At 44.5% G+C, this 22,370-nt stretch overlaps 2 protein-coding genes and 1 pseudogene across 2 annotated transcripts in view; 2 read left to right on the top strand and 1 right to left on the bottom strand.

The window, feature by feature from the left end:
- CASP7 (caspase 7) overlaps nucleotides 1–11,923 on the bottom strand; it is a 32,222-nt gene extending 20,299 nt beyond the window's left edge. The window contains exons 1-2 of the mRNA XM_077349803.1: nucleotides 11,716–11,923; nucleotides 7,745–7,863 (exon numbers count right to left, since the gene is read on the bottom strand). Of these exons, the coding sequence (XP_077205918.1) occupies nucleotides 7,745–7,863; nucleotides 11,716–11,730 (134 nt within the window). The 5' untranslated portion in view covers nucleotides 11,731–11,923. The remainder of the gene's footprint in view (nucleotides 1–7,744; nucleotides 7,864–11,715) is intronic.
- Nucleotides 6,267–6,857, top strand: LOC143843545 (COMM domain-containing protein 7 pseudogene; annotated as a pseudogene).
- Nucleotides 11,924–16,272: 4,349 nt separating the features above from the next.
- The window catches only part of NRAP (nebulin related anchoring protein), an 81,011-nt gene continuing 74,913 nt past the window's right edge, over nucleotides 16,273–22,370 (top strand). Inside the window, exons 1-2 of the mRNA XM_077349797.1 lie at nucleotides 16,273–16,719; nucleotides 17,080–17,174. Of these exons, the coding sequence (XP_077205912.1) occupies nucleotides 16,648–16,719; nucleotides 17,080–17,174 (167 nt within the window). The 5' untranslated portion in view covers nucleotides 16,273–16,647. The remainder of the gene's footprint in view (nucleotides 16,720–17,079; nucleotides 17,175–22,370) is intronic.

Below are 22,370 nucleotides of genomic sequence, written 5' to 3'. Positions count from 1 at the left end.
GGCCAAGGAGGCGCCGCTTCTGCTGGTCCCTGCGGCTCCGTTTTTCTTCTGACGGTGTCCTGCTGGGGCTGCTGGCCAACGGAGACCCCGGACCTTCCTTCACCTTCACGACGGTCGCGCCGGCCCCAGCAGAACACCGGCAGAAGAAAAACGGAGCCGAAGGGACCGGCAGAAGTGGCGCAAGCGGGGCTGCCAGCGGAGACACCGGAGGCAGCAATGGAGCCGGCAGTCGCGCCGGAGCTCGGCCCCGCGGCACAGGCTGTGGCAGAAGGCCGGCCAACAGAGCTGCAATCGGCGCAGGAAGCGGCGCCGCAATCCGCACCACAGGCCCTGTGATTGCCGGCAGTGGAAGAGCCGCCATCAGCGGCCCCGTGATCGCGCCCCCCCACGCCCCGCACACAAACCTGCTTGGACTCTGCTGGGTCAGGTAGGCCATGGCGACAGGGGGGGCCCGCAGAGCTCATGGCTAGCGCCCGCTGTATTCTAACTACAGCAGGCTTATTTTCTAGTTCACATATAAAAAACTTATTTAACAGTGAAAAAGTTGTATCAACAGGGTAATAACAACAGTACTCAATAAATAACAGTTTGGTCTGACTGCACTGTGGCTTCTGGAGCTTCTGGCTGATGGTTGGAGGCTTATTCAACTGTCTTGACCAAATGCCTGGAGGAAGAGCTCCTTTTTGCAGGTCCTGTGGAATTTCTTCAGTTCCGACAGGACCCTGATGTCATCTGGGAGCTTGTTCCACCAGTTGGGGGCAAAACTGAGAATGCCCCAGCTTTAGACATTGATAGATGAGCTTCCCTGGGGCCAGGGATTGCTAGTTTGTTGGCGGTTGAGGAGCATAAAGCTCTTTGGGTGGCATAGGTGGAGAGACGGTTTCTCAGATACTCGGGGCCCAGACCGCGTATGACCTTGAAGGTGATTCTCAGAACCTTAAACCGGATCTGGTAGTCAACTGATAGCCAGTGCAGCTTTCGGGAATGTGGGCCGAATATGGGTCCTTCAAGGTTTTCCCATAAGCACCCTACCTGCCGCATTCTGTACCAGTTGGAATTTCTGGGTCAGGTATAAGGGTAGGCCTACATAGAGCGAGTTGCAGAAATCCAGCCTAGATGTGACCATTGCCTGTGGTTAGGTGTTCTGGGACTAGGTAGGGTACTGGTAGTGTGGCTTGGCATAGGGGGAAGAACGCTAGCCAGGCTACTTTTGCAATCTGTTCCTCCATGGAAAGGGAGGTGTCAAAGATCACACCCAGGTTCCCAGCAAAGTGTGCAAATGGCCCCCCTTTATTTTTAACACTGGGATTTAATTTTTAAACATACATTTACATATTTTAATATCACTGTAACAAGCAGAGTTTTTAAGATAATACTAATTTCTCAAAGGTTTGAATAGTTTCTAAAATTGTAGAAACCTAAATCACATCGGTTTTACGCAGTGGTTTTCTGTCATACGCAAAAATTATATTTGCCTGCCATCTAGTGGAAATAAAACAAACAGTTTATAGTAAAAAAAAAATCAGCTTCCTTAGAATACTTGTTTCATCAGATGGAAACAGGGTCATAAATCCCAAATTCTAAAAGGAAGAGTAGTGGTGGTGGTGGAGCGCAGCTAATTAGAGAATTATTACATGTTAGAATGTGTAGCGCACTAGACTATTTTCCATCTGTCAATGGAATGTGTCATGCTTTCCAGGGAGATGTGACGGAACTCTTTGCACTCTCTTTCCCTACCTGCGATTCAGTGGTTTGAAAACTTAGATATTAGCATTTAGGGGTATTGCCCAAGCTGTCTGCATCACAATTAGCTACATATATTATTTTATTACATGCTTCCTATGTGTAATTCTAACATATGATAAATAGTTAATAAAATAATAGCATGGAGCTTGGGGAAAGAGCCCTGGAGAGGGTGGTTTGGGGAGAGGGAGGATCTCAGCAGAGTATAATGCAACAGAGTCCTCCCTACAAAGTTGCCACTTTCTTCAGGGAACTAATCCTTGTCTAGAAATCAGTCGTAATTCTGGATGCTTTAGGATGCTTAGGGCTGATCCTGCATAGAGCAGGGGGTTGGACTAGATGGCCTGTATGTCCCCTTCCAACTCTATGATTCTATGATTCTGGAAGATCTCCAGGCACTGCCTGGATCTTGGCAAACCTTGGAGAGAGTTAGCACATGCCAGAAGCAATGGCATAGACCCCATGAAACATTAAAATAATATTTGAATCATACAGCCAGCTATGTAGGAATAAAACCTGGACTTAATGTCTTTTAAAAATGCAACCATTTTTCCTCTACCACAAAAAAAAAGCAATTGGTGGGCCAGGCTATTTCCTTAGCGCCCAGATGAAAAGAACCTGAGATGATGATGATGATGGTGATTGGATTGGACTTGTTGCCCACCAGTCTAATGACTGACTTGTGGCAGGTTACAGCTTGTCCGAATTAAAACCCCATTTAAAAACAGACCGGACATATCAGCATATACAATAGACTCCATTTTAAAAGACCATGGTGGACTGTACCCAGATATTCTGACCGTACTAAAACAAAATGAAAATAATCAGATCACCTGTGGGTAGACCCAGCAGCTGAAAGCTGTGGTAACTGAGGAGATGATATCTAGTTTATAAAAGAAGACTGTCAATGTGGACCATGATGACTCTCTATACATCTCTTCAACAAGCATTTGGGCAATGAAGGCTGCAGACACACAACAGCTCCTCAGATGCAATATGCTGACTGGTTTGCATTGTTCCTTGCAGGCCAAAGCAATACAATCCCTGAATCATACAGACTTGTCTTTCAGACCATTTTGACATGAATTAAGCAGTGAAAGACTATGAAAAGGATCTTGGAATTTCTAATCCTTGATGTCCTCTGGATGTAAAGGCTTAGCATTTTTCTCATGTGTGAAAAGTGTGCCACTCCTTCTCTTGAGGATGCTGTGACCTATTAATTTTCAATTCAATCTTTCTAGTGGGCAGAAAACAGGAATCTGTCTGACTTTTACACCCACCATCCTCCATAAATTTAGTTATCTGTATTTCCTAGTCTATCATTTGCTTAATCCAGTCATATACATCTTGCAGCACTGCGTTACTTTGGCCAAAGTGCAACTCCTGCCACTATGACTTGATGGAAGGGCGAAGAAATTTTTTTGGACGGGTTTCCATGACTAGGAGAAAGGAGGAGAGTGAAGAGAGGGGCTAGCAAGTGGGTAGAGGTGCTGCAGGATAGCTGACACCATGATTCCCAAAGATAGGGCAGACTATAAATCCCAAAATAAATTAAAAAATAAAGAGGATAATTATCAATCAATAATTTAGAGTTTTCTAAATACATGGTTTAAAGAGATGGTTTTAAAGAGAATGGCCATTTTGTACCTCTACTTTAAGCTTCTTGCAGTATATGCATACAGTAAAATGCCTGCTCAAAACTTAGTATTTTAGTCTGCTAGCACGGAACCATTTCCCCATGCTTTCAAATTTATATGGCCAGTCAGACATCCAAATTTTAAAAAAGAACAAAATTGCAGACAAGAACTATAGGTTATAGCTTTATTTATCAAACTAGCAAGAAAGCCCATTGCAACCAGGAATGCATTGGGCACTAGGACCCAGGGGACACCAGCAGGCGCAGATCTCTCTCTCTCTAGCAGCAGAAGCCATAGGAAGTAATCAGGGCTCCTTCAATCAAGGCTCGTTTGCAGTGTGGGGCTCACAGTTTGTGGTCTGTCTCTCTCCCTCATTGGCAGGAGGCATAGCAGGTAATCAGGGCTGGTTTGCAATTTGTTTCTCTGTCTCTCTGTTTCTCTGTCTCTCTTAGACGTCTGAAAGCAATGTGTCTAGCGTCCAGGGAAGGAGGGAAGGAGCTGTAGGGACAAGGCCAATCAGGGTATGGCCAGCTTTGCTGGCTGCACCCTGATTGGCCCTATTCCAACTCGGACACCGTAGACACGTTCCACCCCCCAGGCCGTTTCACAAATATTAAGAGGAACAATGGATAAGGATTTCTATACTATCTTCAGTAGTAGGGGCGCATGCTTTGCAGGGAATAGATTCCAGGTTGAATCCCAGATATCTCCAGTTTTTACAAGCCCAGAGACCTTGGAGAGCCACTGCCAATCAGAGTTGACCATATGGAGCTGGTCGGACTTAGCATAAGACAAAATAATGTTTGAATTCTTTAAGACCTGTGACTGTTTTTCTTCTCTATGCTAACCTGAGGGTAAAGCCTTTTTCAAGAAAGTATATAATATTTTGTGAAGCTAAGCACCCTAATTTCCCCTCTATAGTTAATGTGAATATTAGAAGGCCTAGTTCATGATTTCAGTGTTCCTGCAACCACCATCCTTATCATTTTAAAGACTCCAGACAAGAATGGAGTAATTGGGCAAATCATGAGAACCTGTGCTCAGTTGTGTAACCAGATGGGAGGGGGAAATTAGGAGCAGTTGCCAATATGTTCCAGAAAGTTCCTAAGAAGATTCCTGATTGAACCTGAACCAATGTAAAGGAAGAGACAACAAGTAATGCCCATTTTAAACCATCGATATCCCATGCTGTCAACAAGAACATATTTTGGGGCAAGTAAAGCAGAACAGGTCACCCTACAAGTAAAGCTGAACAGGGTCTCACTTCTATTAGGTAAAACTGAGAATCCCATGTGAGTGACAGGTGGATAGAATGCACAAAGTTACTTGTATGTAAGGTTACGCACACCTTATATGTTGCTCAGCAGAGCCCATTTTTATGAGTGTTTTACCCATAACAAATAAAACTTACTTCTGAGTAATGAGGGAATAAATTAAAAGCAATTTAATGCAAATTAACACCTAGAATATCAGCATCACAGCCACAGAATTAAGAAAAAATTACTCTTGAAATGTAATATTTCAAAATTTCATTTAGAGTATAGCATCATAACTTCTAAGCAAGGCATTCTAATTGACAAACATTGTTTTATTTGTAGACTAGCTGAAAAGCCCGTTGTATCCCTGAATACAATGGGAGCTAGGCCATCCCCCACCTGCCCCAGGCAGGGCAGACAAGATCTGGAGAGGAGGAGCGCTGGGGGGCAGTCAGTTCCCCCTGCCACCCCTAAAAGGTCTGCAGAGGCCTCAGCAGGCATCTTCGAGTGTGTGAATGATGGGGGGGCAGTCCGTTCTGCTCCTGCTGCCCCAAAATGGCCCGCAGAGTCCTTTTCAGGGGGGAGAGCGCTGGGGGGGGCAGTCCACTCCTCCTACTGCTCAAGGAACTCTACCAAGGCTTGGCAAGGCTGCGGATGGAGCTCCTCAGTGCAGTGGGAGTGCTGGTTGGGGCTCCCTCCCCACTCCCCTCACCGGGCCATAGTCCCAGGCCCTCTGCCATTTCTCCCAGCTCCTGTTTACCAAATGAAAGAAGTTGAATGGGGATGTGACTGGGGCGGGACATCCCTCTTGATTGGCCGCTTGTTGGATGGACAGCCAATCAGGAATGGGGCAGCTGGTGGTTAGGCGGTGAGTCCCAGCTTCTCCCAGCACCCCTTTACTGGCTTCATTAATGGTTACAGACTGCAGTTCACTGTATTATTGGGCCCTTTCCCCCTTCTTCAGCATGCTCTATGGATCACCCTTAAAAGGATACAAAGGACCAGGCACAAAAAAAATTATGATGAGGAGCAAATGCCCTCCTCATCTGGAAAGGTTCTGATGAGTGCAGGAGATATTGACATTTTATGCACCACTTCTCTCACTCACTTTAATGTTAAACATGATATCTAGTTTGTAAGGAAAGTGAGATAACACAAATTGCTATTTCACATGAAGTAGAATCTTAGTTTTTGTTGTAAGTCAAACAATCCATTACACACAACTGCATGTAGATGCTAGTTATTCTAGAGCAGGAATAAACATTGAGGTTACCATTCTAATGACATTTTCCTGGAAGCAAGCCCCACTGAATAGCATGGGACTTACTTCTGAGCTGACATGCTTATGATTACTCACTGAGAATGGAGTAGTAGGAAGCACTATTTCTTAGTCTCTGCTCCTATTTATATGTTCCAAATTATTCTTCAAGTAGCATTCAACATCACGTGATTTAAAATGCATGAATCCAATGGAAGCAGATTTTCTTAACATGACTGGATCGATAACATTATATGAAATTGTGGATTGTGGATAATATGTAGTTGGGCATATCACTAACCTGAACTCATTAGAAAAAGTTTATTAAAAGTTCATATTAATTCACAGGCGGAGGAGGAGGAGGCAGTGGCTATGGGGCTCTTGTGCGGGGCGGCTGAGCCGGGCAGCACAGTCTTGTAGCTGCTCAGCGGGTAGCAATTTGCTTCCTTAACCGAAGTGATTTTTCAGTTTCTGGGAGAGCCTAAAGAGGTTGAAAGGTTTCTTGCTCAGCTCTCTGACTTTGCTGCCCTGAACAAGACCAGCCTGGGACCTCTGAAAAATATCACCAGGAGTCTCCTGTTGGTGCCAACCAGTGCTCTCAAACAGGCTCTGTCGGCAGAGCAGGTGAGAACAGATCTTATTGCTCTGGGACTGACTGAGGAGAAGGCAGTGTACTTTGAAGAACAGTGAAAGGAAAACTTCCCTGCCCTCTTGCACCTGGCCATGGGACATACACTGTTGGTTAATCAGCTCATAGACATGGAGTGGAAGTTTGGAGTTACAGCAGGAAGCAGCAAGCTGGAGAAAGGGGAGAGCATCTTCTTGCAGCTGAAACTGCAAGAAGGAAACCAAACTAAAGGAAACCAAATTGAGCCTGTGTATTTAGATTTGACACTGCCCCAGTTTTACAGCTTCCTGCACGAGATGGAAAGAGTTAAAAGCAGCTTGGAATGTCTCAGCTGACGACCCTGTGGGGCGGGCCTCCATCTTCTGCTTGGTCATCGGAGAAGCTCTTGCAGGCATTGCTGTTTGCCTTTAAAAGTGTTCCCTTTGTGTTTTTGTCACCACATGTTTGAAGGATGCTTGGGAGCCTTGCTGGCTGATGTTTGTGTTGCTGGTCTGGGAAAGGATTGGTGGTGGGATGAGGCCTGCTTCCAAGCAAAGCACCCAGGAAGGGAAAAACATACAATAAAAAGAAAATAACAAAAATAGTTCATATTGCTTATTTGCTAATTCATTATATTAACTTTTTGCTCTCTATCTGCATAATCCTATGACATTTAAATTATTACAACTTTATTTGTTTACCTCTCCTTTACTCTAAGGAGAATGACATACATGCAATGTATTTATATTTCAAATCTGATTATTTTTGCAGTTTCCAAGAATATGATATATGGAACAGGGAAAGAAATAAGTAGAACAATTTATAAACCAGCATGTTCATGATATATGTCTCTCAGCAGGTCTAATGCCTTGTAACCAGCAGGAGGTTTGTGGACAGGCCATGTAGGGTCTGCATGTTAAAAACTGGAAATAACAAAGGTTCACTCCAGGAATCATCAGAAAATCTATGGTGAGAGTATAGGGTTGTCAGTGACTGCTAGAGTTATCCTTTGTCACTTCTGGTAGACGCTTTTGAAACTGCAATTTAAAAAATAATTCTCCGGACTTCGTGCAACTGGACCTAGGCACAGTGCGTTCCATGCCCCCATAGGGAATTTGGCAATCCTAGTCCAGAGTTATCTAGTACAAAAAAACCCCAGAGAATGACTGAATCACAGAAGAATTGGGACAAAGCCCTTTAATGAAAAAGGCACTGTAAAGTTTCTTTAAAAAGTGCTTCTTACTTTCCAAAGATTGATAATCGATCTCTTCTGTCTGGCTTTGCATCCAGTTGATCCCCATGATCCTCTCCATTGTGTTCATCTATCTGCAATGATGTAGGATCAGAAAGCTCTTCTACCAGCTATATCAAATAAATAAAACACAAGTTAAATGACAGGCACTTCTAAAAGCACTCTAATGACAGGTACTTCTAAAAGCACTCCAGAGTTGCTATTCAGAGGCAGGCAATGGCAAATAATCTCTGTACATTATTTGCCTTGAAAACCCCAGGAGTTGCCAAAAGTTAGCTACAACTTGATAGCATTTTACATATAGCATATATGATCACACAGTTCTGAAGACTCAAGTGCACAATGGGTGTGAAAGGGGGGAATCAGTGGAAATTGTCATCATCTCTTTAAAAACCCCAAAGGGTTAAGCTTGACCTTCCTAGCTAACAACAAAAAATTTCTGAGAATCAATCTGGCCCTTGCTGGTGGCTGAGGCACCAGGGGCACAGGAGGAAAGGGTGGAGTGGCAGCTGGAGTTAAGGAGTGGGTGGTTTGCAATCACTGTTCCCCCTCCTGGGACACTTAGGGCATTAACTTACCTAGCCAGGAAGCCTTGCAGCCACCCACTATCATAAGCAACCTGTGCAGGGCAGCCGTCCTCTGCCACCAACACAACATCTTCAATCATTGGCATGGGCTCCTCCATTGCCCTAGCTGACTGCCTGACAGCTGCCAGCTTTGTACCTCCACGGGTGCTGCTATGGCCTCCGCTGCTGTGGCTGCGCCCATACCACCAGATGTTTAGGCAGTGGCGATGGCAGTGGAGGCCACAGCAGCAGTATTGCAAAGCTGGCAGCCACGGGGTAGCCAGCTGGGGCAGTGGAGGAGCCTGCTCTGGCGAAGGAGGAGGCTGCACAGTCGGTGGCGGAGGGCAGTTCCGTGCAGGTTGTGTATGGTAGCAGCTGGCTGCAAGGCTCCCTGGCAAGGTAAGTGAATGCCCTAAGTGTCCGGGGAGAGGGGGCACTACACACAATATAGAGTTCTGTGTGATTCCTAGAGCTGCCTGGAAGTGACAATGGGCAGCTCTAGGAATTGCTGGAAACTTCCAATACTTGCTAGCCACTGCCTGGCAACTATAATACCTAAGGAAACGTTGGGTTTGAGTAACAGCTCTCTGACATGTGGCAAAGCCTCTGCTGAAACTGATGATTATGTTATATAATAAAGGTAAAAGGTAAAGGTATCCCCTGTGCAAGCACCGGGTCATGTCTGACCCTTGGGGTGACGCCCTGTAGCGTTTTCATGGCAGACTCAATACGGGGTGGTTTGCCATTGCCTTCCCCAGTCATTACCGTTTACCCCCCAGCAAGCTGGGTACTCATTTTACCGACCTCGGAAGGATGGAAGGCTGAGTCAACCTTGAGCCGGCTGCTGGAATCGAACTCCCAAACTCATGGGCAGAGTTTCAGATTGCATATCTGCTGCCTTACCACTCTGCGCCACAAGAGGCTCATGTTATATAATATTGATATGTAATATTGATTATATAATATATAACATTGGGTTTTACTGTTTAAAGAAACATGGGGAAAAGATTTCACTAAGCATGCCCAAGTATTTGGGTGTACCTGAAGTAGTTCTTTGGATATTGCCTGTGTAAGAAGTCCTGCTATTACTAGAGTTAGGTTCCATCTAAATAGTTCTTGAGGATGTATATGGGATAAATAATTTTGTGCTAAAAAGGAAACAAGCATTATCTGTGAACTAGGCACAACTGTTTGATTAAGGCTGGTCAATGGTGGAGTGGATGACATTCAAACCCTGTTGCTTTTTTTTTTTTTGCTACATCTACCTCTATAATGTGAAGTGAAGTTACATCAGCTTTAAAAAAGTCATGGGCAAGGCAAAAGAACCAAACATAATACTTTGCACGTAAAGCCTTCCTTGTAAGCTCAAAGTCTTGTTTAAATTTGGCTACTACCCATGCAAAACAACTGTTTGTTACTTTGCATGCCAACACAACACACACAAAGGCTACAGATCTGATGTCAAACAAATCAGAAAAGACTTTGTGTGGGTTGAAGTACAGTTCAAGTGAGATCCTGAGCAAGTCTGCATAGAGAAGCTTATTGGTTTGCCTGGGTCATATTTAAATCTAGATTTCCTGGTTGGAAAGATGCCTGTCAGGTATGCAGCAACATGGTACTTTAGAAGAAGAAGAGTTAGTTCTTATATGCCGCTTTTCCCTACCCAAACGAGGCTCAAAGTGGCTTACAGTCGCCTTCCCATTCCTTTCCCCACAACAGACACCCTGTGGGGTGGGTGAGGCTGAGAGAGCCCTGATATTCCTGCTCGGTTAGAACAGTTTTATCAGTGCCGTGGTGAGCCCAAGGTCACCCAGCTGGCTGCATGTGGGGGAGTGCAGAATCGAACCCGGCATGCCAGATTAGAAGTCCACACTCCTAACCACTACACCAAACTTCCAATCAGGTTCAACAAAGGTAAATAACTGTGGGCCATGGGGCAATCTCTCATTTCCCAATGAGGGGGTTGCATACAGAGTCAGAATGTGGCATGAAAGCGACTTGGTCCCACTCTTTACACTGCAGTTCCTTTTCATCAAAATGCTGTGAGGTGGAAGAGAAAAATATGAGAAGCAGCTTGGTCTGCGGCAAATGGTCAACAACCCCAAAAAGCATGGGGGATCTGACCAAGAATCCCCCACCTCCAGAATTATACCTATACTATTGTGATAAACATCAAGTTATGATTCACTGGTTACTGAACGTGTCTTAAGAGGAATACGTTTTATGCAGTTATGGTCATGGGTCAGAACGATACTTCCACACTCTTCAATCATATGTTATACATTTTAGTTTATGTTATTATGAACACAGAACCAAATGATGGCAGAAGTGAGCTTGCATACACCTGATTTACCTAAAGGATTTTTAAAAAGGCTGGTTCCCTCCCTTCCACCAAGAAAAAGGTGGAACCATCTAAAATTGGCAGACACTTTCCAGTAACACACAATTTTGCCCCTAAGTTTTAAGAAATGTTTACATTTAGGATATTACTTTTGGGGATATCATGTATAAAAGACTCAGGGCATAGTAGAAGGGTAGTTTTTACTGCTTGGGCAGCCAAATTGACAGAGGAAGTTCCGGCAGAATTGCTCAAAAGCTAGTACCTCTGCCGGAAAGATGGCATGGGTGGAAGGTGCAGAGGTAGACAAAATGCCTTCGGTAACCCCTAATATACAGAATTCAATATTATACCATCTTTCCCCTGGTAGTGACTCCATCTCCATCTTAGAAAGTCAGCTCTAGCGAACATGGAAATGCAGTGATGAAACAAGACTTGCCCCAGAAGGAGAAATTTATAAATCAGTATTTTCTAGCACAGAGATGCAACGATGAGAAAAGTTGCATTTATTACACAACCATAATCAAACGCGGAATTACAAACATTTGTGGCAGATTTGGCTACGTTTTTACTCTATGCACCATCTTACTTTGTAATGACCTGTTTATAACTTTTTATGTTCTTGCAACTTCTTTGTTGCCTTGCTAGCCGCCTTGAGCGCAAGGAGATATAGAGGCACATAAATATAAATATTTTACATAAACAAGAGCTTGCTCCGTGCAGGAAACAGTGGTAGCCGTAGGAACAGATGCCTGGGCCGGAAGGAGAGGCTGGAGGGGCCAGGCATCAGGAGAAAGGCTGTAAATCGGTGGGAAAATTTAGAAGTTTAAAATGAACACCTCAAAAACGGAACTCTTTAAAAGACCAAGAAGCGGAACGGAAGAGAGAGCAAAGTGGAATGGATGACTCGATGCGCAGTGGAAGCGAGCGGAGTGGAGAGAAAGCAGAGAGGGAAAAAAGCAGCGGCCGGAGGAGTGCGGTGCGTTGTTTATGAGGGAGAAGAGCCAGGGCAGAGCGGGGGACTCTCTTTATCCCAAGCCGGACGCCGAGAGACTTGCCTTCGGGGGCTCCATGAAGAAGAGACAACCAGGAGGTCCCGCGACGTCAGCGCTACGCCACGAAGAAAAGCGAAAGTAAAAGCGCCACTCCGGCCCTGGCCCCCTTGCCGCGGGTTCCGCTGCACAGGAAGGCGCCGCGACGGCTTGAGCCCGTCCTTTTCCCGCCTCTCAGGCCGACTCGGGAAAGGCGCCATCTCCTGGGCAGAACGGCGCACAAGGCTTCCCTCGAACCGGCCGCCCTCGACGCGAGGGAGGGCGTGGGGCCAGCCTGGCTGCCTTTTAAGGCATCGACTCGCCCTCGGTCTTCGCATCCATCGTGGCCGTGCTATCCGCCTTGGTCTCGGGCCGCCTTTGGCCTGTGCAGTTACAATTTCATTTGCAGAACGTAATTTTGTTAAATGATCTAAATATTGTCTGCTATGGAGAAACACTCAGTTGCTAGCAGATCCTGAGCTGTGAATACCAAACCATTTTTCTATATTTTTGTCAGTGGTACCTTCGTTTGCCTTACAAAATTTCTGTTGTAGCATGGGCAACACACTCAAAAGACAAAAACAGCAGCTATAACAGTGCTACCAAACATTTGTTCTATATTTCACATTGTCACAGGGTGCAAAGAGATGAAACCTTCAGAGTCAGTTTCTGAAGTGGAGACTTTTTCTGGGGTGAATGAAGATGTGGAAGCAATTGATGTTTTTTGCTCCAGGGTCTAGTTCATATGCATATATTGATTTCTCATGAGCATAAACATAGGAAGAATCATTGCTCCAATCAATATGTTCTGTGCCTCAGCGTTTTCAGATTTAGAATGACCAGATCAATATTTGCTCTGGACTTATACTTTTGTTCCCATATTGTATGTGTCAACAATGTAAAGGCAAGGGCAACCTTAATATTGCTCTAAAGTGGTGTGATTATGTGCACGTTACTTTCCGTATTGTACTAATAGAGTGAAGGCACTGGGAAGCTTAACAGTGAATTTGGATTTGCCTCTGCATAATGGCTAGAAAATGCAGATCTTTGCTCAGTAATATTACATGCCAGAAAAGAAAAAAGTGGTTCAGTTCTGAGTGTACAAAGAGGGATTTGTTGGTTGCATGGGGAAATTAAAAGAGATAATGCTTTATATGTTCTTGTGGACCTAAAAAATACAAAACATTAATTCAGGATAAAAAGAGAAAAAAAGCACAGTGGCTGGCACTTCCTTATTATATCACTTAACAATATCAAGTTTTTGGAAAGCTGTTTCTATGGCCATAAGATCTAAGTTGCCATCATGTATTTTTGCTTCTAGATGGAAGTGATACTTTAAGGTAGTGGTCCCCAACCTTTTTCAGGCTGGGGACCGGCGGCAGCAGGGAGGGCGATTGCCTGGCTGCGCATGCCGTGTATGCGTGGCTGAAAACGCGCATGCGCGGCCAGGCCACGCATGCATATTGTGCGTGTGCGGCCCTGCTTCCCTCCCCCCCCTCCCACAGTAAGAAGCTTGCCGGGCCGCAAGCTTGCGGCCTGGGAAGTTTCTTACTGCGGGGGGGGGGGCAAGGAGAGGGAGAGGGAGCCGCGGCCCAGTGCCAGGGCCTTTGCGGCCTGGCACTGGGCCGCAGCCCAGTGGTTGGGGACCATTGCTTTAAGGAACTGTTTTGTTCTAGGTCATCCAACAATATTCCCTAACTGGGTTTGTTTACTGAAGAAAGATGTATATGCAATTGTTGTTGTTAGGTGCGAAGTTGTGCCTGACCCATCGCGACCCCATGGACAATGATCCTTCAGACCTTCCGGTCCTCTACCATTCCTCGAAGTCCATTTAAGTTTGCAACAACTGTTTCAGTGACTCCATCCAGCCACCTCATTCTCTGTCATCCCCTTCATCTTTTGCCGTCAATCGCTCTCAGCATTAGGCTCTTCTCCAGAGAGTCCTTCCTTCTCATGAGGTGGCCAAAATATTTCAGTTTCATCTTCAGGATCTGGCCTTCTAAGGAGCAGTCAGGGCTGATCTCTAAGACTGACTGGTTTGTTTGCCTTGCAGTCCAAGGGACTCGCAAGAGTCCTCTCCAGCAGCAGAGTTCAAAAGCCTCAATTCTTTGACGCTCGGCCTTCCTTATGATATATGCAATAAGATCTGTCAAATGACTATCCCATATGTCAGTTTATACGTAGGATAATGGGAGTCCCTTGTTGCATCTCAGAAGCATCTCTCAGACTGGTTATGCATGGCAGTGGCCACACTGGGCTGCCAGTGATTTCTTGTGGTGGGGCAACAAGCCCTGCCGCTTCCTGTGTACACATGGAAGATTTCCCCCACTGGACACTGTCTGCCCTGGATTTCTACATGTGTACATGCAGCTGGGGCGAAAAGGTTCCGCAGAGCTTCACTGCAGTGGCAAGTGGTGGTGGTGTTACTTTCACAAAGGTGGGATTGTATAAGAATGTTTTCTGTCCCTGCTGGAACACCGTAGATGGGGGAAGAACCGGGCCTGCATGCAAGGGCCTGGCCTGGGCACTGACTTAGGGTGTGCAGAGCTGCCAGGTTACAAGTTATACAACTGGCCTACAACCTATGCATTGATTTTAAAATTAAAAACAAACAGAATATATCCATCTAACGTCCCTATGGATTTTTGTATTGCAGTCATAGAATCAAAACTACCAGGCACCTTTTACCAGCTTTCATCCCCTATCTCATACATTTATTCAATTTTTCATCTTGGAGCACAGACCAAAAATACAGTGAGTTGTACCCAGCCAGGTTCATGATTACTGTTTACTGCCCACCACACATACTTTCAGTTCATGCTTTCCAGCATTGTCTGTTCATTGATCAAAGGGAAGCCTCTCCCTTTTTCTGTACTGGAAAAACTGTTTTGGATCCAGTTCAATATCTGAAAATTTGTAGAGCAGAATTTCCCCAGAACATCTGAACTCTCATTTAAAAATACCCTAAGGAACTGATAGCCAAGAGAGGGGGAGAATCATGATATTTAAATGCCTATTTGGATTAAAAATTCCATAGCAAAAGAACAAGGAACTTCCAGTAGCACAGAAAAGCATGGCAAAGCAAAGCAGGTTAAATAAAGACTATATAAGCCTGCATTACATGAAAACAACATGAGACAAGTTCAGTTATGCCAATAAAGGTATCTTGAGTCTTGAGAATTAAGAGGCAAACAACACTGTGACAAAGATCAATGGACCTTATGAGAACTATGTTCCAGCCACTGTGAGGAAGCAAATTAATCTGACCTGTCAAGTCTTTATTATTACAGTACTAGACCAGTAGTCAAATTACAAGGTACATAAAAACATCTGGCATTAACAAGATAAAAGAATCATTGATAACTTAAATATTTAATCTGACCTGTCTTTGATAATTGATACCGGATTAATTAAGCTATTAAATTATATTTATGCCCCACTGTTCTTCCTTTTTCTGTTTTATGTCTACCTGAGAGGCAGATAGGAATGAAAGAGGTTTGTGTTTTCTTAGTGAGTTTGCTCAACTGAAAGAAGATTCAAATTTAGATCTTCCATAATCTAGTCCAACATTCACCTCCACTTTTTTAATACTTGCTCTCAGGCTTAGTGCTTTTTTGGATATGGAACGTATAGTGATAGACTACATCAGGCTTCCTCAACTGGCGTGTGAAACCTGGGGTTTTGCAGCAGCCCTAGAAGGGTTTTGCTAATTCGGTATAATTAATTATGTTCACAGATCATCTGAAAATATTTCTGTGCTGTCGATTCCTGTGTTGTGGGAGTGGCCTGGTGATGTAACACCTAGTGAGAGTATCTGGGCAATGTCACTTCTCGTGCATGGCAGGAAGGTGTGACCTGCTGACATCACTTCTGGGGTTTTTCAAAGTCTTGAGAAAGGCTATACTACATAGGCAAAGCTCTGTCAATATGGAAGTCCCACTAAAAGTTGACTGGCTACTGGATTCTATGAACTAATTGAGAATATTAATGTCACTCTAGGTGGGTGAGATAATGGATGTTGCACATGCGATTTCCTGTAGGGAAATCCCTATGCTTCCCAGAGAGGGAAGCTTGTCTGGCCTCGACCAGGGCCAGAGCTTTCTCCATCCTAGTCCTCAGTTTGTGGAATGAGGTCCAGAAGACATCAGGACCCTTCCAGAGTTAAAACAATTCCGCAGGGCCTGCAAAATAGAGCTCTTCCACCAAGCCTTCAATCGAGGCAAATGAACCAACTCCACCAACCAGAGCCCAGAGGGCCCTCCCACCGCAAACTGCTCCCTGCAAAGAATCGAACCACGGAACAGCCAGTTGTTGAGCATAAAGTTGCAGTATTCTACTGTTATATGTTAAATGTTCTACCATTACAAGTTATACTGTTAGATATTGTTGTTCTTTCAAAATCATGATGTCTCTTGTGTTCTATTTCTAACTTCAGTGTAAACCACACTGAGGCGGTATATAAATAAAATTGGATTGGTAGACTTCAGTTGGCAAACTGCCTTGCCATATCTTTACTTCGTGGTGACTGACACTCAGCTAAGAAATAACAATCTGAAGATAAAGCTGAGTATATTTAGAAGCCCATCCTGAAGTCCTGACAACTAACCACCACTGAGGTCCAAAGTTTATATATTAACAATTAGACTTTCTCCTTCATATGAGCATGATGCTTCTCTGTGAGTTCACTTTTCTATTTAGAGAAAGGTGTCACTGAATTCTTCAATGTCTTTCCCTCCCATGCACTCTTACATTGTTGCCAAAATAACCTCTCTTAGTAACAGGCAGCTTTAAAAACCAGACAACAGCTGAGTTTGGAACAGAGGCTGAGCAAAAGGAAGGCTGAAGTTTTGGGCTGAGGACTGACATAATTTAACAAATTAAGATAGGAAGCAACACTTTTTTTGTGTATCCTCAAAAATTTTGGTATAAAACTTTTGACTTTCCTTGGGTGATTTAAAGATGAATATTCAGTCTTGTGCCAGATGTGGCTTCGGTGTTTATCCCGCAGAGAAGATTAACTGTATAGATCAGGTCAGTAGATATTGTTATTTTTTGGCCATTTTGAATGTTTCTGATGCAATATGCAAATTCGTACAGTTTTGTGTATTAGTCCTACATAACAAACTCAGTAGAAAGTATCTATATTATCTTTATTGAAGCTGGATAACTTGGTTCAGAGAATGAACTTCATGAAACATGTAAAAGGTATAAAAATATAAAGTCAATATTTTGTGTATGGATGAAATGGATCTTTGGCATGGGGGCTTTGAGGCAGTGAGCCATACTTTTTATTAGATAGGCAAGAGCACTTGGTAGTGAGCTTTTAAAACAGACTAATCTAGTATAAAACGCCAGTCACTTTCAATGTATTTTTATCTTTGCTATTTCTAGACATGGCACAAAGCCTGCTTTCACTGCGAAGTCTGCAAGATGATGCTAACTGTAAATAACTTTGTTAGCCACCAGAAAAGACCTTACTGTCAAACGTAAGTGTGATTATATACTCCCTCCATCAAATTCAGCAGGTTCTGAATGGATTGATTTTTGATACCATTGTAGATTTATTCCATATATTTTACTGTCTTGTTTCTCAACCCCCCCCCCCCACACACACACACACGCACACAGACATGTAGGCAATTATATAGCAGTAGCTACGTCAATCTGTTGCAGCAAAACCCTCTGTTGATTCTCCCTCAAAAAAAGACCAATCCTGTAGCATTCAGGGTCTAACAGGTATACTGTGGCATACACAGCCATGGGACACAGCTCAGTAAAATTACTTAGTTTAGAACCCAGAGTTCCCTATTGCATGGAGAGGGCCTTATATGCATGAGTTCCATTTCAACATTCTGTTGCAACTCAGAATTTGGGACTGTGTGCAATCTTTCCCCCTTCCCCTTGCATTCAAAAGAAAAAATGAAAGGGATGGTGGCCTTTTAGGCCAGTGAGTCAAAATACTGATTATTTATTTGTTTGTTTATTATTATATTTCTATGCTGCCCTCCCTTGTAGTTCATGGTGGTTTACATAAAACGTAGAGATAGTACAGCACAATTCACAACATCAGGTAAACAACAATAACAGTGGTTTCCATAACTGAAGATAACAGTACTATAACATTTCCTATGATAACATTAACTTACTAACTATGACCCAATAGGTTAGTTGGTTTGGGATTCAGTTCATAAGGAGGGGTTTCTGGCGGCCCAGCAGGTACTGTCGGTTTGGTCGGCCTCAACTAAATGCTTGGTGGAAGAGCTCCATTTTGTAGACCCTGCGGAACTGTGGAAATTCAGGCAGGGCCCTGATCTCTTCAGGGAGTTCATTCAACTAGGTAGGGGCCAGGACAAAGAAATCTCTGGCCATGGTTGAAGTCTGATATGCTTCTTTGGGCCAGGGATCACCAGCCAAATGGAAGTGGCGTAGTGTAGAGCTCTTTGGGGGTGTAGGCAGTGAGGTGATCTCTCAGGTAGACTGGGCCCAAGCCACATATGGCCTTAAAGGGGATTACCAAAACCTTAAATCTGATCTGAAATTCAAGTGGGAGCCCGTGCAGTTGGAGAGTAGGCTGGATGTGGAACCTCCCTGGTGTTCCTGTGAGGACCCTGGCCGCGGCATTCTAGACCAGTTGCAGTTTCTGGATTAAGGTTAAGGGTAGGCCTGTGTAGAGCAAGTTGCAGAGGTTTAGTCTAGAGCTGACCATTGCATGGTGATCTGGGGCCAAGTAGGGCGCTAGTAGTTTGGCTTGGCGTAGATAGTAGAAAGCCAGGCACACTACTGTTGTGACAGTAAAGAGGGAGGCATTGATGATCAAGCCCAGGTTCCTGATGGAGTGAACTGTTGAAAGCTGCAATCTGTCCAGGTTGGGTAGGCGCGCTTCCTCACTTGGACCCTTCCTGCCTAGCCATAGGACCTCTGATTTTGAAGGGTTGAGCTTCATACAACTCTGCCTGAGATACCTCATCACTGCTTCCAGACATCTGACTAAAGCTTCTGGGGGAGAATCAGGGTGGCCATCCATCAGGAGGAAGAGCTGGGTGTCATCTGCATATTGTTGACATCCCAGCCCAAACTTCCACATCAGCTGAGCAAGAGGGTACATGAAAATGTTAAATAGGATTGGAGAGAGGACCGATCCCTGTCGGCCTCCACATGTGAGCTGGTGATGGCTTGATAATCTCTCTCATGTTACTATCCTTTGTCTGTGACACTGCGGGAAGGCAGTCCCCCATATTCTGGCATCAGCAAAGTGATGAGCTAAAAGCTCATGGTTGACTGTGAGCTTAAACAGTTCCGCAGGGCCTGCAAAAAGGAGCTCCTCCACCAGGCATTTGGCCGAGACCAGATGTAATCTACAGCGACCAAGGGCCCCTGCTCCCCCCCACCCCCCCTCAGAATTCAATCAATAAGCCACCCCCCTCAGAATCCCATCAACAAGCCCTGGACCTGTTTGTGTTATGATTGTTTATTGTTATACTGTGTTGTGTTTGGATGCAATTGTTGGTTATTGGTGTACATGTTCTACAGACTGTTTTATGTATGGTTCTCTGTTATAATGTAAACCGCCCTGAGCCTCCGGGGAGGGCGGTATAAAAGTATGATAGATAAATAAATAAATAAATAAATAAATAAATAAATAAATAAATAAATAAATAAATAAATAAATAAATAAATAAATAAATGCCGCTGAAAGGCCTAGCACGAGCAGCGCTGACCCAACTCAGTCCAGCTGGTGGCAAAGGTTGTCGTGACTACTGCTGTTTCTACACCATAGCCAGGTTGGAAGTCTAACTGGGGCTTCTTCCAGGAATGCTGATAATTGGACTGCAACAGCCCTTTTTACCATTTCTCCCAGAAACGCTAAGTGCAAGACTGGTCTGTAGTTATTGGACTCTCGCTGATTCAGATATGGTTTTTTCAGCAATGGGTATACCACTGCCTGTTTTAAACCTTCTGGGAATTCTCACATTGAGAGGGAGAGATTGATTATTTCCCAGAGAGGGGCCCCTATTCTTACATCGGTTTAGTAGCGGTGATGGGCGGGGGTCTAATGAGCATGTGGTTGGCTGTACTATAACTAGCATCCTGTCACTTCAGTCTGCATGAGTCATCTGAAGTTACTCAGTGTTCTCTCCAGACACAGCCAAGGGGCTTCTAGCTCTGTGTTGGAGGGAGGTAATGTCGAGATTTTGTCCATGAAGTACCTTGCAAATGTGTCACAGCTGATATCTGATTGACTAATGTTTTGGTGCCCTTCAACCAGGGCTGTGAGAGATCAAACTATCCTAAACAATTGTGCTGGGTGTAAGCATGCAGACACGAAGAAAGTTGAATAAAAGTTGCGTTTTTCTGACTTCACCGCCATTTCATAGGCTTTCATGTGCATCCTATAAGATGCTCTGTTGTCTTCCTCCAAACTTGCTCTAGTCAGCTCTGTGGCAGAGCTCCTCAGTATACCAGAGGGCCCACTTAGGATGGGAGTGGACAGGGCTTTGGGGAGCTATTTCATCAATGGTGGCCAGCATTCAGTCATGCCAGTTGCTGACCAATTCATTCAGAGAAGTTCTGAGAGGCATTGGGTTCTGCAGAGCATTCAGGAATCCATTTTGATCCATATGTTGCTCGGGCTAGCTAGGATATGCTTGGCACCCAACTTAGGAGGAGGTGGCAGTCGCAGCAGAGCCTTCAGAATGTAGTGGTCTGACCATAGCATGGCATTTTCCATGACCAAATCCACATCCAGCTGTGCGCCAAAAATGAGGTCCAGGGTGTGGCCTACCTGATGTGTATGGCTGGTCACAAACTGGTAGAGCCCTAGTTTTGCTATAGCTGACACCAGATCTAGCCCATTTCCAGAGGCCGGCAGCTCAGCATGGATGCTAAAGAATCCCAGGATTAGTATTCTGGGGAACTGTAATGCCCAGGCTACTTCCACCTCTAGCAGAGCTGGCTGGGCATCTGGAGGTGCATTGGGCGTGCAGTACACCAGACAGATGGCCACACTCTCAGTTGACTATTCATAGGTATATTTAATACTGTATACAGTTATAATGAAAGCTACTTATAATGATAAAAAAAACTTTGGATGAATTTGTGCCTCTCTCTTTCTTTAAATAGTTAAATAAAGAGGCCAAATGTGTGAGTAATATAAGTTTAACCAGACTTTAAAACACTTTCATTATTATATATCAGCCACATTAAGAAGATAGACACAATAGTTAAAATTGAATGAAATTAATTTTAAATTTTTCTATATTTATTTAAAATGTATCTATGTCATCTTTCCACCCAAGTCATCAACCATTAAAGCCATTTCAAACTTTTCAACCATTAAAACCATTAAACATTTCAAACATTAAAAGTGTTCAAAAAATTAACCTGTGTAGCCTCAAATGAAGAGGCACCCAAAGCAGGGCATCTGCATACGCCTGGAGTGGTCCAGAAGGTTCATATGGCAAACACACTTTCAGGTATGCTGGCCCTAAGCTCTATTGGACTTTAATGGTCAGCACTAGCACCTTGAATTGGGAGCCAGTATAGGTTAAAAAATACTGGAGTAACATGGTTCCTATAATCTACAGTATTTGACATTCTGGCAACTGTATTCTGTACCAACTGTAGCTACTGGACAGTCTTCAAGAACAGTCCCACGCAAAGTGCATTACAGTCATCTAATTTACTTGTAACCAGGACATGCAGCAGAGTGGCAAGACCTTTCCAGGAATGGTAGCAGCTGATTCATCAGCAAAGTTGGTGAAAGGCATCCCTAGCCACTGTTGCCACCTGTTTATCCAACAGGAAGCCTGGGTCTAGCAGCATTCTAAAGCTACAAACTTGCTTATTTAGCAGCTGCAACTGAAATGTTTAGGGGATACGATTTTAAAAATAAGTTTACTATGATCAATTATATTAAACATGTGAAGGAGAGAGATGGTTGTTTTCAATATTTTATTCTCTTTTAGTATTAGAAAAGGAGCACTGAGAATTAAAATGAATTAAAATGTAGGGAAGTACTCAAAGTAAAATTTTGTGTCGAAGGGTATAGTTATGGGAGATAGTTGTGTTTTCATACTCCCATATGAACCTACCTCATCTTCACAATCATCTTCAGAAGGCCTGTCTATGGCATATTATGCATGGCCACTGAAACGGTGGCATGGAGAACGCGGAGGAGAAAGAAGCGAAGCAAACCACCTACTCATGGGATGAAAAGTAATGGCAGCAAATCCCAGAGTATCCGATTATGCACACGGCTACTCCGGAGCTGCTTCTGGTTGCGCCCTGGTCCTGACCCATTATGCACGGGGGTTTTAGCGCACATTCGGGGTGGAATGGCGGCGACTAAAATCACGGATAACGCACGGAGCCAGCTGCAACCGGCTGCAGCTTCGGTGCATGCCGCCGAAAAAGCCGCGTCAGTGAAACGCGGAAGAAAGCGCAGCTTCCAGGTGAGCGGGGCGCAACCAGAAGCGGTGCCCGGATCGGCGCATGCATAATCGGTTACTCTGGGTTTTGCCGCCGTCGCCCCGTGTATAACCGGTATGCGTCGCATCTTCCCCCTCCGCGTTTTCCATGTGACCCGAAATCGCCGTTTTGGCGGCCGTGCATAATGGGCCCCTGGGAAGCTCCACTTTCTTCCGCATCTCGCTTTTTCGGCGGCATACATTGACTCTGCGCCC

This window comes from Paroedura picta, chromosome 8 (assembly GCF_049243985.1).
Source record: "Paroedura picta isolate Pp20150507F chromosome 8, Ppicta_v3.0, whole genome shotgun sequence".
NCBI lineage: Eukaryota > Metazoa > Chordata > Lepidosauria > Squamata > Gekkonidae > Paroedura > Paroedura picta.
Note: the sequence above shows the minus strand (reverse complement) of the source record. Positions and strands in the feature narration are given on the sequence as shown.